The sequence below is a fragment of the Salvelinus alpinus genome, chromosome 3 (genome assembly GCF_045679555.1).
Source record: "Salvelinus alpinus chromosome 3, SLU_Salpinus.1, whole genome shotgun sequence".
NCBI lineage: Eukaryota > Metazoa > Chordata > Actinopteri > Salmoniformes > Salmonidae > Salvelinus > Salvelinus alpinus.
The window spans coordinates 86050663-86071824 of record NC_092088.1 but is presented as its reverse complement, the minus strand read 5'-3'; the positions used below and the strand labels follow the sequence as shown (position 1 = coordinate 86071824).

Sequence of the window (21162 nt, the reverse complement as noted above, 5' to 3'; positions counted from 1 at the left end):
TTCGGCTTGTCACCAAAAGCACTCACAAACTTCTACAGATGCACAATCGAGAGCATCCTGTCGGGCTGTATCACCGCCTGGTACGGCAACTGCTCCGCCCACAACCGTAAGGCTCTCCAGAGGGTAGTGAGGTCTGCAGAACGCATCACCGGAGGCAAACTACCTGCCCTCCAGGACACCTACACCACCCGATGTCACAGGAAGGCCATAAAGATCATCAAGGACAACAACCACCCAAGCCACTGCCTGTTCACCCCGCTATCATCCAGAAGGCGAGGTCAGTACAGGTGCATCAAAGCAGGGACCGAGAGACTGAAAAACAGCTTCTATCTCAAGGCCATCAGACTGTTAAACAGCCACCACTAACATTTAGCGGCCGCTGCCAACATACTGACTCAACTCCAGCCACTTTAAAAATGGGAATTGATGGAAATTATGTAAAAATGTACCACTAGCCACTTTAAACAATGCCACTTAATATAATGTTTACATACCCTACATTACCCATCTCATATGTATATACTGTACTCTATATCATCTACTGCATCTTGCCATCTTAATGTAATACATGTACCACTAGCCACTTTAAACTATGCCACTTTATGTTTACATACCCTACAGTACTCATCTCATATGTATATACCGTACTCTATACCATCTACTGCATCTTGCCATGCCGTTCTGTACCACCACTCATTCATATATCTTTATGTACATACTCTTTATCCCTTTACACTTGTGTGTGTGTATAAGGTAGTAGTTGTGGAATTGTTAGGTTAGATTACTTGTTGGTTATTACTGCATTGTCGGAACTAGAAGCACAAGCATTTCGCTACACTCGCATTAACATCTGCTAACCATGTGTATGTGACTAATAAAATTTGATTTGATTTGAAACACGTCGTTCGTGGCCGGTGTTTGCTTGTTTGCAGACTTTTTTTGTTGTACAGCTTTGACTGCTACTGATAGTGGTGGCACTTGGCTTGCACTTGCAATTTCAGAACACGCAATATTCTATAATAGAACTGTGTTATTTTGAAGTGTCAAATTAAAAGCTTTTTTAACGCGTCAAATAGTGTTATTTGACGTATCTTTTTTGACACGCAAAGACCCAAACGGCGTTCCATAGTATGTCATGAAGCTAATACCAGTGACGCTATTACTGTGTAACTATGGTTGAGCACTGGTACACGTTGCCTTACCTACGATATATAGGTATGCACATCAGCTTTGACATCGGTTTTGCATATAAGAGTTAAACTAGACATCAGGCCGATACCAATTTGTCATTTTCATCTATCGTCCGATTACAATATGTTCACCGATATATCGTGCATCCCTAGTTAGAATTAGCTTTGGCTGCGATTTACAGCTGTGATTCTTTCTGGGTAATCTCTAAGAGCTTTACACACATGGATGGTGCAACATTTGCCCATTTTATTATTTTCAAAATTATTCAAGCCCTGTCAAATTAGTTGACAAACATTTTCAAAGGTATATGAAATACAAATGGTATAGAGAGAAATAGTCCTATAATTCCTATAATAACTACAACATAAAACTTCTTACCTGGGAATATTGAAGACTCATGTTAAAAGGAACCACCAGCTTTCATATGTCCTCATGTTCTGAGCAAGGAACTTAAACGTTAGCTTTTTTACATGGCACATATTGCACTTTTACTTTCTTCTCCAACACTTTGTTTTTGCAGTATTTAAATCAAATTGAACATGTTTCATTATTTATGAGACTAAATTGATTTTATTGATGTGTTAAGTTAAAATCATAATGTTCATTGTTCATTCAGTATTGTTGTAATTGTCATTATTACATATATAAACTCAGCAAAAAAAGAAACGTCCCTTTTTCAGGTCCCTGTCTTTCAAAGTTAATTCGTAAAAATCCAAATAACTTCACAGATCTTCATTGTAAAAGCTTTAAACCCTATTTCCCATGCTTGTTCAGTGAACCATAAACAATTAATGAACATGTACCTGTCGAACGGTCGTTAAGACCCTAACAGCTGTCGTGTCTTTGGCTATGCCGGATTAAGTGATATGACATGCTATTATATAAAATCCTTTCTCCGTAATAACTATTACCTGATTGAGCTACTCATGTAATTAACTAGAAAGTCGGGGCACCACGAAATAATATTTATAGAGCTGTTATCTTCCGAATAAACTCTTAAAGACCTAGTAATATTTTACATCAATAGCAGTCAATATTAATCGTCACCTTATTTCAGTCTCATCTGAAAGTTGTAAATTCTTGGTTATCTTCAGGAATCCTGGCTAACAAGTTGAATCAGCAATACAAAATTGAGTTTAATTATTTATTTACTTAATACCTAACTAATCACACAGAATTACATATACACAGAATGAATCATACCTTGATTACAAATTATGTCATAAAGGAAAACGTCTCTAGTGGGCGGAACAGATATGACAGCTGGTTACACAAAAGAAAAGGGTGCTGGGTTTGAGTGAAAGAGCGGGAAGACTTGAGGAACAAAGAAAGAAGCCATGCTATCGTAAATGCAGTATCTTAGGCATTCTAAATTACCGCCCATTTGGAAAAGGAAAACGCAATAAATATTTACGCTGAGCTGCGCTTCAGTAGGTTGGTGGTAGGTGGAAGGCCTTGTTGCCCAACCGAGTCCTTTGTCCTTTGAAGAATGTCTCTGCTGGTCAATTGCATACTTTGTAGTAACGTCGTTGTGTGGTAGACGGGATACTCTGTCTGTCCTATCCTAATTTACGTTTGCAGCTGCTGTTGCTAACTCAACGTCTAGGAGGTATCACTTCTATAGTGAATAAGAGTTCAAAGTTCATACCATTCGCAACCAAAGCTCATGCTGATGTTGGCTTCGTTCTGTAGTTATTATCTGAACCATTCTGACATCGGACCGTCGTCCTCACATCCTCGGAACAGGAGGTTACATTTTCGTCAAGGGCTTATATAGTGGAGGGAGAAAAGGGGTGTGTTTCATAGTTTACAGCCTATGTCTCTTCACATGGGCGGACCACTGAGCCGGGCCTAAGTCACTCATGAAAACCCAATTCTCACATTTTAGAAGCTAAAATCACATTTCATCCCGTCACGAATAATTTCATATTCAAACATTTCAATTGAACAACAATTCCATGTGAATCCGATAACTCTGATGTGTAGACTTTCCACTGTAGAGTTTGTCATTCTATCATTGATGAGAATGTGTCAGAGGGCAACCGAACTGACATAATATACATTAAGTACCACCGCATATGTTCAATTGGTCGGATTACCAGAATATACAGTGGGGAGAGCAAGTATTTGATACACTGCCCGATTTTGCAGGTTTTCCTACTTACAAAGCATGTAGAAGTCTGTAATTTTTATCATAGGTACACTTCAACTGTGAGAGACGGAATCTAAAACAAAAATCCAGAAAATCACATTGTATGATTTTTAACCTCTCTGCGCTACGGATCCCTTTAGCGGGATCATTTTCCTAAACAACCGCTGAATTGCAAGGCGCAAAATATTACAAAAAATATTTATAATCATGCAATCACAAGTGAAATATACCAAAACACAGCTTAGCTTGTTGTTAATCCACCTATCGTGTCAGATTTTGAAAATATGCTTTACAGCGAAAGCAATCCAAGCTTTTGTGAGTGTATCAATCAATGCTAGAACAGCTAGCCCCAAATTAGCATGGTCACGAAAGTCAGAAAAGCAATAAATTAATCGCTTACCTTTGATAATCTTCGGATGTTTGCACTCACGAGACTCCCAGTTACACAATAAATGTTATTTTTGTTCGATAAATATTCGTTTTATAACAAAAAAACACCATTTGGGTTGCGCGTTATGTTCAGAAAACCACAGCCTCGTTCCGTTCGACGAAAATTACAAAAAGTATCCGTAATGTTCGTAGAAACATGTCAAATGTTTTTTATAATCAATCCTCAGGTTGTTTTTAACAAACATAATCGATAATATTTTGACCGGACCGTAACCTATTCAATAAAAGAAAGAAAGAAAATGGAGCGCTACCCCTCTCGCGCGCAGGAACTATTCAAAGGACACCTGACTAGTTTTGAAAAATCTCGCTCATTTTTCAAAATAAAAGCCTGAAACTATGTCTAAAGCCTGGTCACAGCCTGAGGAAGCCATTGGAAAAGGAATCTGGTTGATACCCCTTTAAATGGAAGAAAGACGGGCAATGAAACACAGATTAAAAAATAAATAAATCACTTACGGGTTAGATTTCCTCAGGTTTTCGCCTGCAAAATCAGTTTTGTTATACTCACAGACAATATTTTGACAGTTTTGGAAACTTTGGAGTGTTTTCTATCCGAATCTGTAAATTATATGCATATTCTACGATCTGGACCTGAGAAATAGTCCGTTTACCTTGGGAACGTTATTTAAAAATAAAAAATCTGACCCCTAGCGTTAAGAAGAGTTCAAACAGGTGCAGTTATTTATTTTTTTATTATATATTTTTTTTTTTACCTTTATTTAACCAGGTAGGCTAGTTGAGAACAAGTTCTCATTTGCAACTGCGACCTGGCCAAGATAAAGCATAGCAGTGTGAACAGACAACACAGAGTTACACATGGAGTAAACAATAAACAAGTCAATAACATGGTAGAAAAAAAGAGAATCTATATACAATGTGTGCAAAAGGCATGAGGTAGGCAATAAATCGAATAATTACAATTTAGCAGATTAACACTGGAGTGATAAATCATCAGATGATCATGTGCAAGAAGAGATACTGGTGTGCAAAAGAGCAGAAAAGTAAATAAATAAAAGCAGTATGGGGGGTGAGGTAGGTAAATTGGGTGGGTAGTTTACAGATGGACTATGTACAGCTGCAGCGATCGGTTAGCTGCTCGGATAGCAGATTTTTAAAGTTGTTGAGGGAGATAAAAGTCTCCAACTTCAGAGATTTTTGCAATTCGTTCCAGTCGCAGGCAGCAGAGAACTGGAAGGAAAGGCGTCCAAATGAGGTTTTGGCTTTAGGGATGATCAGTGAGATACACCTGCTGGAGCGCGTGCTGCGGGTGGGTGTAGCCATCGTGACCAGTGAACTGAGATAAGGCGGCACTTTACCTAGCATAGCCTTGTAGATGACCTGGAGCCAGTGGGTCTGACGACGAACATGTAGCGAGGGCCAGCCGACTAGGGCATACAGGTCGCAGTGGTGGGTCGTATAAGGTGCTTTAGTAACAAAACGAATGGCACTGTGATAAACTGCATCCAGTTTGCTGAGTAGAGTATTGGAAGCTATTTTGTAGATGACATCGCCGAAGTCGAGGATCGGTAGGATAGTCAGTTTTACTAGGGTAAGTTTGGCGGCGTGAGTGAAGGAGGCTTTGTTGCGGAATAGAAAGCCGATTCTTGATTTGATTTTGGATTGGAGATGTTTGATATGAGTCTGGAAGGAGAGTTTGCAGTCTAGCCAGACACCTAGGTACTTATAGATGTCCACATATTCTAGGTCGGAACCGTCCAGGGTGGTGATGCTAGTCGGGCGTGCGGGTGCAGGCAGCGACCGGTTGAAAAGCATGCATTTGGTTTTACTAGCGTTTAAGAGCAGTTGGAGGCCACGGAAGGAGTGTTGTATGGCATTGAAGCTCGTTTGGAGGTTAGATAGCACAGTGTCCAAGGAAGGGCCGGAAGTATATAGAATGGTGTCGTCTGTGTAGAGGTGGATCAGGGAATCGCCCGCAGCAAGAGCAACATCATTGATGTATACAGAGAAAAGAGTCGGCCCGAGAATTGAACCCTGTGGTACCCCCATAGAGACTGCCAGAGGACCGGACAACATGCCCTCCGATTTGACACACTGAACTCTGTCTGCAAAGTAGTTGGTGAACCAGGCAAGGCAGTCATTAGAAAAACCGAGGCTACTGAGTCTGCCGATAAGAATATGGTGATTGACAGAGTCGAAAGCCTTGGCCAGGTCGATGAAGACGGCTGCACAGTAATGTCTTTTATCGATGGCGGTTATGATATCGTTTAGTACCTTGAGCGTGGCTGAGGTGCACCCGTGACCGGCTCGGAAACCGGATTGCACAGCGGAGAAGGTACGGTGGGATTCGAGATGGTCAGTGATCTGTGTGTTGACTTGGCTTTCGAAGACCTTAGATAGGCAGGGCAGGATGGATATAGGTCTGTAACAGTTTGGGTCCAGGGTGTCTCCCCCTTTGAAGAGGGGGATGACCGCGGCAGCTTTCCAATCCTTGGGGATCTCAGATGATACGAAGGAGAGGTTGAACAGGCTGGTAATAGGGGGTGCGACAATGGCGGCGGACAGTTTCAGAAATAGGGGGTCCAGATTGTCAAGCCCAGCTGATTTGTATGGGTCCAGGTTTTCCAGCTCTTTCAGAACATCTGCTATCTGGATATGGGTAAAGGAGAAGCTGGGGAGGCTTGGGCGAGTAGCAGCGGGGGGGGCGGGGCTGTTGGCCAAGGTTGGAGTCGCCAGGAGGAAGGCATGGCCAGCCATTGAGAAATGTTTGTTGAAGTTTTCGATTATCACGGACTTATCAGTGGTGACCGTGTTACCTAGCCTCAGTGCAGTGGGCAGCTGGGAGGAGGTGCTCTTGTTTTCCATGGACTTTACAGTATCCCAGAACTTTTTGGAGTTAGAGCTACAGGATGCAAATTTCTGCTTGAAAAAGCTGGCCTTTGCTTTCCTGACTGACTGCGTGTATTGGTTCCTGACTTCCCTGAACAGTTGCATATCGCGGGGGCTCTTCGATGCTATTGCAGTTCGCTACAGGATGTTTTTGTGCTGGTCGAGGGCAGTCAGGTCTGGAGTGAACCAAGGGCTATATCTGTTCTTGGTTCTGCATTTTTTGAACGGAGCATGCTTGTCTAATATGGTGAGGAAGTAACTTTTAAAGAATGACCAGGCATCCTCAACTGACGGGATGAGGTCAATATCCTTCCAGGGTACCCGGGCCAGGTCGATTAGAAAGGCCTGCTCGCAGAAGTGTTTTAGGGAGCGTTTGACAGTGATGAGGGGTGGTCGTTTGACCGCGGACCCGTGGCGGATACAGGCAATGAGGCAGTGATCGCTGAGATCTTGATTGAAGACAGCAGAGGTGTATTTGGAGGGCAGGTTGGTCAGGATAATGTCTATTAGGGTGCCCATGTTTACGGATTTAGGGTTGTACCTGGTGGGTTCCTTGATGATTTGTGTGAGATTGAGGGCATCAAGCTTGGATTGTAGGACTGCCGGGGTGTTAAGCATATCCCAGTTTAGGTCACCTAACAGAACAAACTCTGAAGCTAGATGGGGAGCGATCAATTCACAGATGGTGTCCAGGGCACAGCTGGGAGCTGAGGGGGGTCGGTAGCAGGCGGCAACAGTGAGAGACTTATTTCTGGAGAGATTAATTTTTAAAATTAGAAGTTCGAACTGTTTGGGCATAGACCTGGAAAGTATGACAGAACTTTGCAGGCTATCTCTGCAGTAGATTGCAAGGTAATACAGGTAATGAGTGGAGAACAGGAGGGCTTCTTAAAGAAAAACTAACAGGTCTGTGAGAGCCGGAATTCTTACTGGTTGGTAGGTGATCAAATACTTATGTCATGCAATAAAATGCAAATGAATTACTTAAAAATCATACAATGTGATTTTCTGGATATTTGTTTTAGATTCCATCTCTCACAGTTGAAGTGTACCTATGATAAAACAATTACAGACCTCTACATGCTTTGTAAGGAGGAAAACCTGCAAAATCGACAGTGTATCAAATACTTGTTCTCCCCACTGTATATATATACAGTGGGGAGAACAAGTATTTGATACACTGCCGATTTTGCAGGTTTTCCTACTTACAAAGCATGTCGAGGTCTGTAATTTTTACCATAGGTACACTTCAACTGTGAGAGACGGAATCTAAAACAAAAATCCAGAAAATCACATTGTATGATTTTTAAGTAATTAATTTGCATTTTATTGCATGACATAAGTATTTGATACATCAGAAAAGCAGAACTTAATATTTGGTACAGAAACCTTTGTTTGCAATTACAGAGATCATACGTTTCCTGTAGTTCTTGACCAGGTTTGCACACACTGCAGCAGGGATTTTGGCCCACTCCTCCATACAGACTTTCTCCAGGTCCTTCAGGTTTCGGGGCTGTCGCTGGGCAATACGGACTTTCAGCTCCCTCCAAAGATTTTCTATTGGGTTCAGGTCTGGAGACTGGCTAGGCCACTCCAGGACCTTGAGATGCTTCTTACGGAGCCACTCCTTAGTTGCCCTGGCTGTGTGTTTCGGGTCGTTGTCATGCTGGAAGACCCAGCCACGACCCATCTTCAATGCTCTTACTGAGGGAAGGAGGTTGTTGGCCAAGATCTCGCGATACATGGCCCCATCCATCCTCCCCTCAATACGGTGCAGTCGTCCTGTCCCCTTTGCAGAAAAGCATCCCCAAAGAATGATGTTTCCACCGCCATGCTTCACGGTTGGGATGGTGTTCTTGGGGTTGTACTCATCCTTCTTCTTCCTCCAAACACGGCGAGTGGAGTTTAGACCAAAAAGCTCTATTTTTGTCTCATCAGACCACGTGACCTTCTCCCATTCCTCCTCTGGATCATCCAGATGGTCATTGGCAAACTTCAGACGGGCCTGGACATGCGCTGGCTTGATCAGGGGGACATTGCGTGCGCTGCAGGATTTTAATCCATGACGGCGTAGTGTGTTACTAATGGTTTTCTTTGAGACTGTGGTCCCAGCTCTCTTCAGGTCATTGACCAGGTCCTGCCGTGTAGTTCTGGGCTGATCCCTCACCTTCCTCATGATCATTGATGTCCCACGAGGTGAGATCTTGCATGGAGCCCCAGACCGAGGGTGATTGACCGTCATCTTGAACTTCTTCCATTTTCGAATAATTGCGCCAACAGTTGTTGCCTTCTCACCAAGCTGATTGCCTATTGTCCTGTAGCCCATCCCAGCCTTGTGCAGGTCTACAATTTTATCCCTGATGTCCTTACACAGCTCTCTGGTCTTGGCCATTGTGGAGAGGTTGGAGTCTGTTTGATTGAGTGTGTGGACAGGTGTCTTTTTATACAGGTAACGAGTTCAAACAGGTACAGTTAATACAGGTAATGAGTGGAGAACAGGAGGGCTTCTTAAAGAAAAACGAACAGGTCTGTGAGAGCCGGAATTCTTACTGGTTGGTAGGTGATCAAATACTTATGTCATGCAATAAAATGCAAATTAATTACTTAAAAATCATACAATGTGATTTTCTGAATTTTTGTTTTAGATTCCGTCTCTCACAGTTGAAGTGTACCTATGATAAAAATTACAGACCTCTACATGCTTTATAAGTAGGAAAACCTGCAAAATCGGCAGTGTATCAAATACTTGTTCTCCCCACTGTATTTCCATTCGGGCAGCTTAACTCTATTCTTGTGAAACGTTCTTTTTTAATTCTTTTTTTAACTTGTCCTGGACAAGCGTTAATGTTGAGGCCTGTCTGATTTGTGTTCATGCATCTCTGTGGCTGTACCCTAAAGATTATTTTCTTGTAGGTACATACGGCTGTACGGCAGGAAGTTCAGCAAGGAGGACCATGTGCTGTTCATCAAGCTGCTGTACGAGCTGATCACCATCGACAAGCTGGAGATCAGTATGATGCAAGGCCTAGCCCGGCTACTCATCAACCTCCTCAAGTAAGACCATGGGTTACACATATGGTCCGTATGTATACAGTCACGCATTCAAACACACTCACATTGACAAGCTGGAGATCAGCATGAAAGCTGAGAAACACACACACACACACACACACACACACACACACACACACACACACACACACACACACACACACACACACACACACACACACACACACACACACACACACACACACACACACACACACCCATCAACAATCTTGAGACCAGTATGATGCAATGCTTCGTCCACCTCATCAATCAATATCACATAATGTCACTCTAATCAGCCTTTGATCATGTACTTCTTGCGGGTCTATTGTTTTCCTCCTAATTGTGTGAGAAGCTTGAGTGTCACTCATGTTTCAGAGTTGAAATACTCTCCATAAATTGAACCCTCTGACCACATACTTGTAGCTTTTTGAGGCAAGGGTGACATGATGGTTTCAATTAAGTCTTTAACATATTTTAACCCCACCTACTCTATTTCTAACAGGAAAACAGAGTTGCTGTCGCGTGAGGACCTGGAGTTGCCTTGGAGACCACTGTACGAGCTGCAAGACAGGATCCTCTACTCAAAGACAGAACACCTGGGCCTCAACTGGTTCCCCAAGTATGCCCCTCTTCTCTTTTACCAGAATGGTTAAAAACATGCTGTCTTTAAAAAAAAAAAATGTTTAGAACTCCACATATTGACACATTGAAACCAACCCAACCAATATAGGTTCTTCCCATTTTGAGCCCTCCCTCTATAAGCAGGAAGGTGGTGGGTGCCACGCTTCTACCTTTGTGTTTGTTATGGAGCTCACTTCTTAATCTCTAGTGGTGGTATAAATTAATTTATTGTGAAATGTAGCTGGCTTTCTGTCAGTTAATCCGTTGGAGATTTGTTGGTACTGCCTACTGCCACACGAGTAGCTTGCGGACTCCCTTAAGACATTCGCTTGAAAAAACAACTTATCGAAGTCCAAAACGAACAAAAACGTCACAATGTTATGATAATATATGCACAAACTCTTCCAGACTGTTTTGGCTGGGAAGTATGCTGATGCCTTTACATGCGAAGATTGTTATCCCTGCCCATTTTTGTAGGTTCATTTCTGAAAGTTGTCAAATCTGTACCATCACACCCCCAGGTTGCATATAGCCGAGGACCCCCATCCCACCCCTTTTCTCCCAGCAAGCAGTGCGAGGTGCTCTTGTATAGTGCTATGGAAACATTGTGTTACATCAAGGCCTTGCTAGCACATAACAATGGGCTCTCACAAAGGGAAGCAAGTTACCCGGTTTATTGATACTTGCTCCCTTTTGTAAAAAATAATAATAAAGGAGCAGTGAAAAAAAAGAAGAGAAAATATGCAATGACCCTGCGGTACAAAAAAAGGTGTTAGAATTTGATATTGAAATGGATTGGCTTTTCATAGTGTGAATCTGAATCTGTTTTTATGCCTTTGTTTCCTCTCACATTCAGTTCTCTACGGCCTCGTGCTTCCTCTAAACACGTAATGATAAAATTGTTTCAGAGGTGGTAAGGACAACGCTTCTCTTTTGTGATAAAAAATAAAATGTATTTCATCCTTTTATTCAGGCACTCTTTGGTTTATATTTGTCTATGTTGCATGTTGAAAACCAAAAAGCACACTGGACACCCCCACGCAGCTGGTTTGACATCAAATCAACTACAAATCAACCTAAAACCAAAAAGCACACTGGACACCCCCACGCAGCTGGTTTGACATCAAATCAACTACAAATCAACCTAAAACCAAAAGCAATGTTAACATTTCACTCATATTGGAGCCTGTCGCACTGCATCTAACTGGACTCTATATCCCCCATACCCATTCTTTGTCAAGTCCCATATGATTTGGTGGTTTGACCCGCTTTGTCAGCACTGGAGGTTTTGCAGCAGCCTAGAGTAGCCTAGCACATTCTGAAGTCACCTGTTTCTAAACGGCCATGATGGACAACTTTTTCGTGGTGCTAAAGAGCACAGATTTGTGCAACAACAAAGAAAATGCTTCCTTATAATGCACATTGTTAAAGAAAAGTTTCAAATTTGGCCTAAATCACCCTACCAAATAATACATTTTTACCGTGTTTCTTTGCACTGATCTGTGCTCTTTTGTGCCACAACTGTTGTCCCATATCTGTGAGTGAGAGTCATGGTAAGGGTAGTTTGAAGCTCTTGTATCATGTTCCCCCCTGGTATACTGGTATAAGATGGGGGTGATTAGCACATATTTCACCCACGTATTCTAAAGGTCATTGGGTTTGGGGTTCCCCAGGGTTGAGTGTTGGAGCCGTTGGTGTTCTGGTCATGCTACTTTGGATTTGTAATTCAGATCATGAGTTTGGGGATTGTCAGTGTGGTCGGTCGGTGGGAAGTAGACCTATAAGAGAACTATAGTTGGGTCCCAAAAATCTCTCCTTCCTCCTGAGGTGTGCACTCTTTCCCTACTCTGTAAACATTTATAAACATTTGTGAACAAGTGCACATTTCTGGAGAAAAAAGAGATTAGGATATTGGGACGCACCCCAACTCATTCAAGCCCTGAGATGCAAAGCCAGGAGCCCTTGGCAGAAGTCGCTCATCTGTATAGTTCCCATTAGTCTATTAAATTAAAGCAATGCAGTACGGTTGATTTGAAAGAGACTTGAATAAGTTTGAGTTTAGCGCGTGGTTGAATGGGATAGACGAGGCAGTTACAACGCATGACTGAGATCGGTGTGTGAGTGGTGGAAAGGCAGGGTGTTTGAGTGGTGGAAAGGCAGGGTGTTTGAGCTCAGGGTGTGTGAGTGGTGGAAAGGCAGGGTGTTTGAGCTCAGGGTGTGTAAGTGGTGGAAAGGCAGGGTGTTTGAGCTCAGGGTGTGTGAGTGGTGGAAAGGCAGGGTGTTTGAGCTCAGGGTGTGTGAGTGGTGGAAAGGCAGGGTGTTTGAGCTCAGGGTGTGTGAGTGGTGGAAAGGCAGGGTGTTTGAGCTCAGGGTGTGTGAGTGATGGAAAGGCAGGGTGTTTGAGCTCAGGGTGTGTGAGTGACGGCAGGAGGTTTGAGGGTGTTTGAGCTCAGGGTGTGTGAGTGACGGCAGGAGGTTTGAGGGTGTTTGAGCTCAGGGTGTGTGAGTGACGGCAAGAGGTTTGAGGGTGTTTGAGCTCAGGGTGTGTGAGTGACGGCAAGAGGTTTGAGGGTGTTTGAGCTCAGGGTGTGTGAGTGACGGCAGGAGGTTTGATGGTGTTTGAGCTCAGGGTGTGTGATTGGCGGGAAGGCAGGGGGATTTAGGGTGTTTGAGCTCAGGGTGTGTGAGTGGCGGGAAGGCATGGGGGATTGAGGGTGTTTGAGCTCAGGGTGTGTGAGTGGCGGGAAGGCAGGGGGATTAAGGGTGTTTGAGTGACCAACCTTTTCAAGCTGTTCATAATGATGGTAACGTTCAGAAATAGGCCCAACCGTAACCAAACCAAAGCCTGTAACAGCAGTCAGCAATACTACAGTGTAGCCTGGTGTTGGTTGTATTATTTAGGCAGCAAACGGAAGAAAATGGACTGAATGGGAGGGAATACTTGAAGTTGTCCATTAAGAAACACTCATATGGGAGGGACTACTTGAAGTTGTCCAATAAGAAACATTAATTTCTGTTTTTTTCTTTGCGTGCCCTGAGTACAACGCAGATTTGTTTACTGTTTAGTCAGGCTAGGGGATTTAAAAAGCCTAAAACAATAGGCACCCTCCATTTAAGGTCAACTCTCTCCACTGTCAAGATCAGCGTTCATTACAAGTATTAACGGCTAAACCTCCTATTTACATAAAGCCTCAGTCCCAGTCATTTTCTCTCCAAGACAATTCCCTAAGCCCAATAAAAAGCCCCATTCTGATGATTCTGAATGAACAGAGTACATCTGTTAAATGATTTACCATTCATGTTCTGCAGTTACACTGCTGGCCCAGGGCCATCCAGGACAGAAGTTGAACGGCCCTGGAATAGTCACATTGTTGTAGTCATTTACTTTAGTTCTGTTTATGTAGTCCTTTTGTTACGCTATGCCAGTTTGTGTGTCCCTAATTTCCTTGCTGTTTCTATGTACACACATGGTCCTCACATCCCTTACTTTTGATCAGTGCTTGAGTTGAGGAGCTCCAGACACTTGTCGCTCTACTGCTTGATTACAGACCCCTCTTTCAGAGTACTCGCTCTAAAATATGAACACTGCTGTAACTTAAAATGAGCACCACAGCTCAAGTGAGTACCCAAGCCAGCACCTTTCTCATTACATTTCAGGCACCGCTTTTGATGAGCATGTACTAAACGTGGAATTTCAATGTGAGTGATTTGGCTGTACCTGCATGCAGTCAGTCAGCCTCATCATAATTGCATTGGTGTGTTCAGTGTGCTCGTTGTTTCATTAACAGCCACCTCTGTCTGTTCTGATGTGTCAACACCTCTCTCTCTCTCTCTCTCTCTCTCTCTCTCTCTCTCTCTCTCTCTCTCTCTCTCTCTCTCTCTCTCTCTCTCTCTCTCTCTCTCTCTCTCTCTCTCTCTCTCTCTCTCTCTCTCTCTCTCTCTCTCTCTCTCGTTCCTCTTCTCTCTTGTCTTTTCTCTTTCCCCCCCAGCTCGGTGGAAAACGTTCTGAAAACACTTGTGAAAAGCTGCAGACCGTAAGTATATATTTTTAAACCCCTATATGAAATATACTGTATGTCTTTTTCAAGAATTCAGTTGCTGAGCTCATGGTTGCGTTTACTCTTGGGACACTTTTGGTGAACACTTACACAGGCATATCATCTGACTGACAATTTGTCAAGGTCATGCTAGCTAGAACTCCCATGTGGTCTAAGGCACTACATCGCAGTGCTAGCTGTGCCACTAGAGATTCTGGGTTCGAGTCCAGGCTCTGTCAAAGCTGGCCGCGACCGGGAGACCCATTGGGCGGTGCACCATTGGCCCAGCGTCGTCCAGATTAGTGGAGGGTTTGGCCGGCAGGGATGTCCTTGTCCCATCGCACACTAGCGACTCCTGTGGCAGTCCAGGCACAGTGCACGATGACAAGGTTGCCAGGTGTACAGTGTTTCCTCCGACACATTGGTGCGGCTGGCTTCCTCGTTAAGTGGGCATTGTGTCAAGAAGCAGCGCGGTTGTGTTTCGGAGGACACATGTCTCACGACCTTCGCCTCTCCCGGGTTCGTACAGGAGTTGCAGCGATGAGATAACACAGTAACTACCAATTGGATTCCACGAAATTGGGGAGAAAAAGGGGTGCTAGCTATTTCCATCCCTGGATGACAGGCAAGGATATATTTTGCATTCTGATGTATATGACTCCATCACACTCCTTGCACATCAAATCAAACTTTATTTGTCACATGCGCCGAATACAACAAGTGTAGACCTTACAGTGAAATACTTACTTACAAGCTCTTAACCAACAATGCAGTTCAAGAAAAAGTTATGAAAATATTGATCAAATAAACTAAAGTAAAAAATAATACAAAGTAACACAATAAAATAACAATAACGAGGCTATATACCGGGGGTACCGGTATCGAGTCAGTGTGCGGGGGTACAGATTAGTTGAGGTAATTTGTACATGTAGATAGGGGTGAAGTGACTATGCATAGATAATAAACAGCAAGTAGCAGGAGTGTAAAAACAAATGGGGTGGGGGGGTGTCGTCAATGTAAATAGTTCGGTGGCCATTTGATTAATTGTTCAGCGGTCTTATGGCTTGGGGGTTGAAGCTATTAAGGAGCCTTTTGGTCCTAGACATGGTGCTCCGGTACCGCTTGCCGTGCGGTAGCAGAGAGAACAGTCTATGACTTGGATGACTGGAATTTTTTGACAATTTTGGGGGGGGGGGGAGTTCCTCTGACACTGCCTAGTATCTAGGTCCTGTATGGCAGGAAGCTTGGCCCCAGTGATGTACTGAGCCATACACACTACCCTCTAGCGCCTTACGGTTGGATGCTAGCAGTTGCCTTACCAGGCGGTGATGCAACCGGTCAGAATGCTCTCGATGGTGGAGCTGTAGAACTTTTTCAGGATCTGGGGAACCATGCCAAGTCTTTTCTGTCTCCTGGGGGGAGAAGGTGTTGTCGTGTCCTCTTCACAACTGTCTTGGTTTGTTTGGACCATGATAGTTCGTTGGTGATGTGTACACCAAGGAATTTGAAACTCTCGACCCGCTCCACTACAGCCCCATTGATGTTAATGGGGGCCTGTTAGGCCTGCCTTTTCCTGTAGTCGATGATCAGCTTCTTTGTCTTGCTCACATTGAGGGAGAGGTTGTTGTCCTGGCACCACACTGCCATGTCTCTGACCTCCTCTCTATAGGCTGTCTCATCGTTGTTGGTGATCAGGCATACCACTGTTGTGTCGTCAACAAACTTAATGATGGTGTTGGAGTCGCAGTCGTGGGTGAACAGGGAGTACAGGAGGGGACTAAGCACGCACCCCTGAGTGGCCCCAGTGTTGAGGATCAGCATGGCAGACGTGTTGTTGCCTACCTTTACCACCTGGGGGCGGCCCATCAGGAATTACAGGATCCAGTTGCGGAGGGAGGTGTTTAGTCCCAGAGTCCTTAGCTTAGTGATGAGCTTTGTGGGCACTATGGTGTTGAACGCTGAGCTGTAGTCGATGAACAGCATTCTCACATAGGTGTTCCTTTTGTCCAGGTGAGAAAGGGCGGTGTGGAGTGCAATTGAGACTGCGTCATCTGTGGATCTGTTGGGGCGGTATGCAATTTGGAGTGGGTTTGGAGTGGGTCTAGGGTATCTGGGATGATGCTGTTGATGTGAGCCATGACCAGCCTTTCAAAACACTTCATGGCTACAGACGTGAGTGCTACCGGGCGGTAGTCATTTAGGCAGGTTACCTTCGCTTCCTTGTGCACAGGGACTATTGTAACCGCTCACAGGCAGGGTGCCAGAGGTTTGTGTGTGTGCGCGCGTGCAAGTGTCAAGACGCTTAGTCACTCAGTTGAGTCCCTGAGTTACTTGCTTCTGTAGCGACTGAGACTTAATCCTATTATCCGATCTAATTCTGGCCTGGTAGAGTTTCCTGTTACTGTGAGCAGAGAAGTAGGGACCGAGAGAGGGGTAGAGGAGAGGAAGAGACCTTTGGGGCCAGGAGTACTCAGCAGCAGAGAAGTAGGGACCGAGAGAGGGGTAGAGGAGAGGAAGAGACCTTTGGGGCCAGGAGTACTCAGCAGCAGTAAAGTAGGGACCGAGAGAGAGGTAGAGGAGAGGAAGAGACCTTTGGGGCCAGGAGCACTCAGCAGCAGTGAAGTAGGGACCGAGAGAGAGGTAGAGGAGAGGAAGAGACCTTTGGGGCCAGCAGCACTCAGCAGCAGTAAAGTAGGGACCGAGAGAGAGGTAGAGGAGAGAGAGAGAGCGCCTTTTGGGGCCAGGAGTACTCAGCAGCAGTAAAGTAGGGACCGAGAGAGAGGTAGAGGAGAGGAAGAGACCTTTGGGGCCAGCAGCACTCAGCAGCAGTAAAGTAGGGACCGAGAGAGAGGTAGAGGAGAGGAAGAGACCTTTGGGGCCAGGAGCACTCAGCAGCAGTAAAGTAGGGACCGAGAGAGAGGTAGAGGAGAGAGAGAGCGCCCTTTGGGGCCAGGAGTACTCAGCAGCAGTAAAGTAGGGACCGAGAGAGAGGTAGAGGAGAGAGAGAGCCCTTTGGGGCCAGGAGCACTCAGCAGCAGTAAAGTAGGGACCGAGAGAGAGGTAGAGGAGAGAGAGAGCCCTTTGGGGCCAGCAGCACTCAGCAGCAGTAAAGTAGGGACCGAGAGAGAGGTAGAGGAGAGAGAGAGCGCCCTTTGGGGCCAGGAGTACTCAGCAGCAGTAAAGTAGGGACCGAGAGAGAGGTAGAGGAGAGGAAGAGACCTTTGGGGCCAGCAGCACTCAGCAGCAGTAAAGTAGGGACCGAGAGAGAGGTAGAGGAGAGGAAGAGACCTTTGGGGCCAGGAGCACTCAGCAGCAGTAAAGTAGGGACCGAGAGAGAGGTAGAGGAGAGAGAGAGCGCCCTTTGGGGCCAGGAGTACTCAGCAGCAGTAAAGTAGGGACCGAGAGAGAGGTAGAGGAGAGAGAGAGCCCTTTGGGGCCAGGAGCACTCAGCAGCAGTAAAGTAGGGACCGAGAGAGAGGTAGAGGAGAGAGAGAGCCCTTTGGGGCCAGCAGCACTCAGCAGCAGTAAAGTAGGGACCGAGAGAGAGGTAGAGGAGAGAGAGAGTGCCCTTTGGGGCCAGGAGTACTCACTAGCAGTAAAGTAGGGACCGAGAGAGAGGTAGAGGAGAGAGAGAGCCCTTTGGGGCCAGCAGTACTCAGCAGCAGTAAAGTAGGGACCGAGAGAGAGGTACAGGAGAGAGAGAGCCCTTTGGGGCCAGGAGCACTCAGCAGCAGAGTAGCCTAATGCAAGACCTGTTAAGGAGTTTAATGAAGATCAATTGCAACTGCAAAGCGATGGGAAGGACATGAGAAGGGAATTGAATAGTAGTACATATTGTTATTTGGGGTTTTCCGGCCATTCAATTGAATTGGAATGTGTAGGTAGAAAGAACTGCAGTTGTTGGCCTATAGCTCCGTTGAAGCCATGCAAAACTGCTCTTCTGCGGTCCAAGTGCTGATGCTGTTGTGTTCACAAAAAACCTGCTCACTATCTGATTACATTAGCTATACTGATGCTGTTGTGTTCACACAAACCTGCTCACTATCTGATTACATTAGCTATACTGATGCTGTTTTATATCAGCAAACGCCAGCTTAACTGCCATTGTTTCATATGCACATTTTATTTGATTCCATTGCCATAGCTGCGAAAATAGAAATTCTAATGTAATTCATCTATTTGTCTGCCAACCAATGGTTTGTGGCCATGGTCAAGGCCTACGTGCAGCATTGCTCTTTGCATGTCTAGGAGTAGGATGCTTTGGCGTCAATTATTTATAAAATAGTACATACATGATTTGTATGATGACTGCCATATGCACATCACACATTGTTTGTCCTTGGCAAGGGGTTAAACAACTTTATTATGCTCATTTTAGATGCTTGTAGTGTTATGGCTGATCTACACCACACCAAACTACAGGTCTTTATAATGGCACTATAAATACAGGCCTTTATGATGGCACTATAAATACAGGCCTTTATGATGGCACTATAAATACAGGCCTTTATGATGGCACTATAAATACAGGCCTTTATGATGGCACTATAAATACAGGCCTTTGTGATATTTTATTTTATTCTTCAGGTATTTTCCGGAGTCGGCCACCCAGGAGATGTTGGAGGAGTGGCGTCCACTGCTCTGTCCATTTGACGTGACCATGCAGAGAGCAATAGGATACTTAGAGCTCTTCCTCCCCACCACCCTACCCCCAGAGCTGCACCACAAGGGCTTCAAGTGAGAACACACCTCTGCCACCTCCCCATAGGGTTGCATAGTTACAGAAACTCCCAAAGTGCACAGGTTTTTCAGAAATCCCAGTTGAGGGATTCCCTTCCAGCTTATTCCCTTCTGATTACAGGAACGTTTCTGAAATATTTCAACCTTACGACTTCCCAAAACTTGGATTTAAATGACCATTTCAATTTTATTCTTTAATAAAAAAAAACAAATATGAACACTGTGTAAATGCCACAGTTGAGATGTATTGTGTGTGTGCAGTATGCTTCAGCTATGAGATGTGTTGTGTGTGCAGTATGCTTCAGCTATGAGATGTATTGTGTGTGCAGTATGCTTCAGCTATGATATGTATTGTGTGTGCAGTATGCTTCAGCTATGAGATGTGTTGTGTGTGCAGTATGCTTCAGCTATGAGGTGTGTGTGTGTGTTTGTGCAGTATGCTTCAGCTATGAGGTGTGTGTGTGTGCAGTATGCTTCAGCTATGAGCTATGAGGTGTGTGCAGTATGCTTCAGCTATGAGATGTATTATGTGTGTGCAGTATGCTTCAGCTATGAGATGTATTGTGTGTGTGTGTGTGTGTGTGCAGTATGCTTCAGCTATGAGATGTGTGTGTGTGCAGTATGCTTCAGCTATGAGGTGTGTGTGTGTGTGTGCAGTATGCTTCAGCTATGAGATGTGTGTGTGCAGTATGCTTCAGCTATGGTGTGTGTGTGTGTGTGTGTGTGTGTGTGTGTGTGTGTGTGTGTGTGTGTGTGTGTGTGTGTGTGTGTGTGTGTGTGTGTGTGTGTGTGTGTGTGTGTGTGTGTGCATTATGCTTCAGCTATGAGATGTGTGTGTATGCGCAGTATGCTTCAGCTATGAGATGTGTGTGTGCAGTATGCTTCAGCTATGAGGTGTGTGTGTGCAGTATGCTTCAGCTATGAGGTGTGTGTGTGTATGCATTATGCTTCAGCTATGAGATGTGTGTGTGTTTGCAGTATGCTTCAGCTATGAGATGTGTGTGTGTGCAGTATGCTTCAGCTATGAGATGTATTGTGTGTGCAGTATGCTTCAGCTATGAGATGTGTTGTGTGTGCAGTATGCTTCAGCTATGAGGTGTGTGTGTGTGTGTGTGTGTGTGTGTGTGTGTGTGTGTGTGTGTGTGTGTGTGTGTGTGTGTGTGTGTGTGTGTGTGTGTGTGTGTGTGCAGTATGCTTCAGCTATGAGGTGTGTGTGCAGTATGCTTCAGCTATGAGGTGTGTGTGTGTGTGTGTGTGTGTGTGTGTGTGTGTGTGTGTGTGTGTGTGTGCAGTATGCTTCAGCTATGAGGTGTGTGTGTGTTTGTGCAGTATGCTTCAGCTATGAGCTATGATGTGTGTGCAGTATGCTTCAGCTATGAGCTATGATGTGTGTGCAGTATGCTTCAGCTATGAGATGTATTATGTGTGTGCAGTATGCTTCAGCTATGAGATGTATTGTGTGTGTGTGTGCAGTATGCTTCAGCTATGAGATGTGTGTGTGCAGTATGCTTCAGCTATGGTGTGTGTGTGTGTGCAGTATGCTTCAGCTATGCGGTGTATGTGTGTGCAGTATGCTTCAGCTATGAGATGTGTTTGTGCAGTATGCTTCAGCTATGGTGTGTGTGTGTGTGTGTGTGTGTGTGTGTGTGTGTGTGTGTGTGTGTGTGTGTGTGTGTGTGTGTGTGTGTGTGTGTGTGTGTGCATTATGCTTCAGCTATGAGATGTGTGTGTGTGCGCAGTATGCTTCAGCTATGAGATGTGTGTGTGTGCGCAGTATGCTTCAGCTATGAGATGTGTGTGTGCAGTATGCTTCAGCTATGAGGTGTGTGTGTGTATGCATTATGCTTCAGCTATGAGATGTGTGTGTGTTTGCAGTATGCTTCAGCTATGAGATGTGTGTGTGTTTGCAGTATGCTTCAGCTATGAGATGTGTGTGTGTGCAGTATGCTTCAGCTATGAGATGTGTGTGTGCAGTATGCTTCAGCTATGAGGTGTGTGTGTGTGTGTGTGTGTGCAGTATGCTTCAGCTATGAGGTGTGTGTGTGTGCAGTATGCTTCAGCTATGAGATG

General features: G+C 44.7%; 1 protein-coding gene across 2 annotated transcripts in view; it reads left to right on the top strand.

Moving 5' to 3' along the window:
• The window catches only part of LOC139571470 (proteasome activator complex subunit 4B-like), a 106550-nt gene that overhangs the window by 16396 nt on the left and 68992 nt on the right, over nucleotides 1-21162 (top strand). Inside the window, exons 2-6 of one of the 2 annotated variants that reach the window (XM_071394385.1) lie at nucleotides 9554-9694; nucleotides 10197-10313; nucleotides 11172-11228; nucleotides 14305-14349; nucleotides 18940-19089. In XM_071394385.1, coding sequence (XP_071250486.1) covers nucleotides 9554-9694; nucleotides 10197-10313; nucleotides 11172-11228; nucleotides 14305-14349; nucleotides 18940-19089 — 510 coding nt within the window. The remainder of the gene's footprint in view (nucleotides 1-9553; nucleotides 9695-10196; nucleotides 10314-11171; nucleotides 11229-14304; nucleotides 14350-18939; nucleotides 19090-21162) is intronic. The other variant, XM_071394386.1, reaches the window with a different exon arrangement.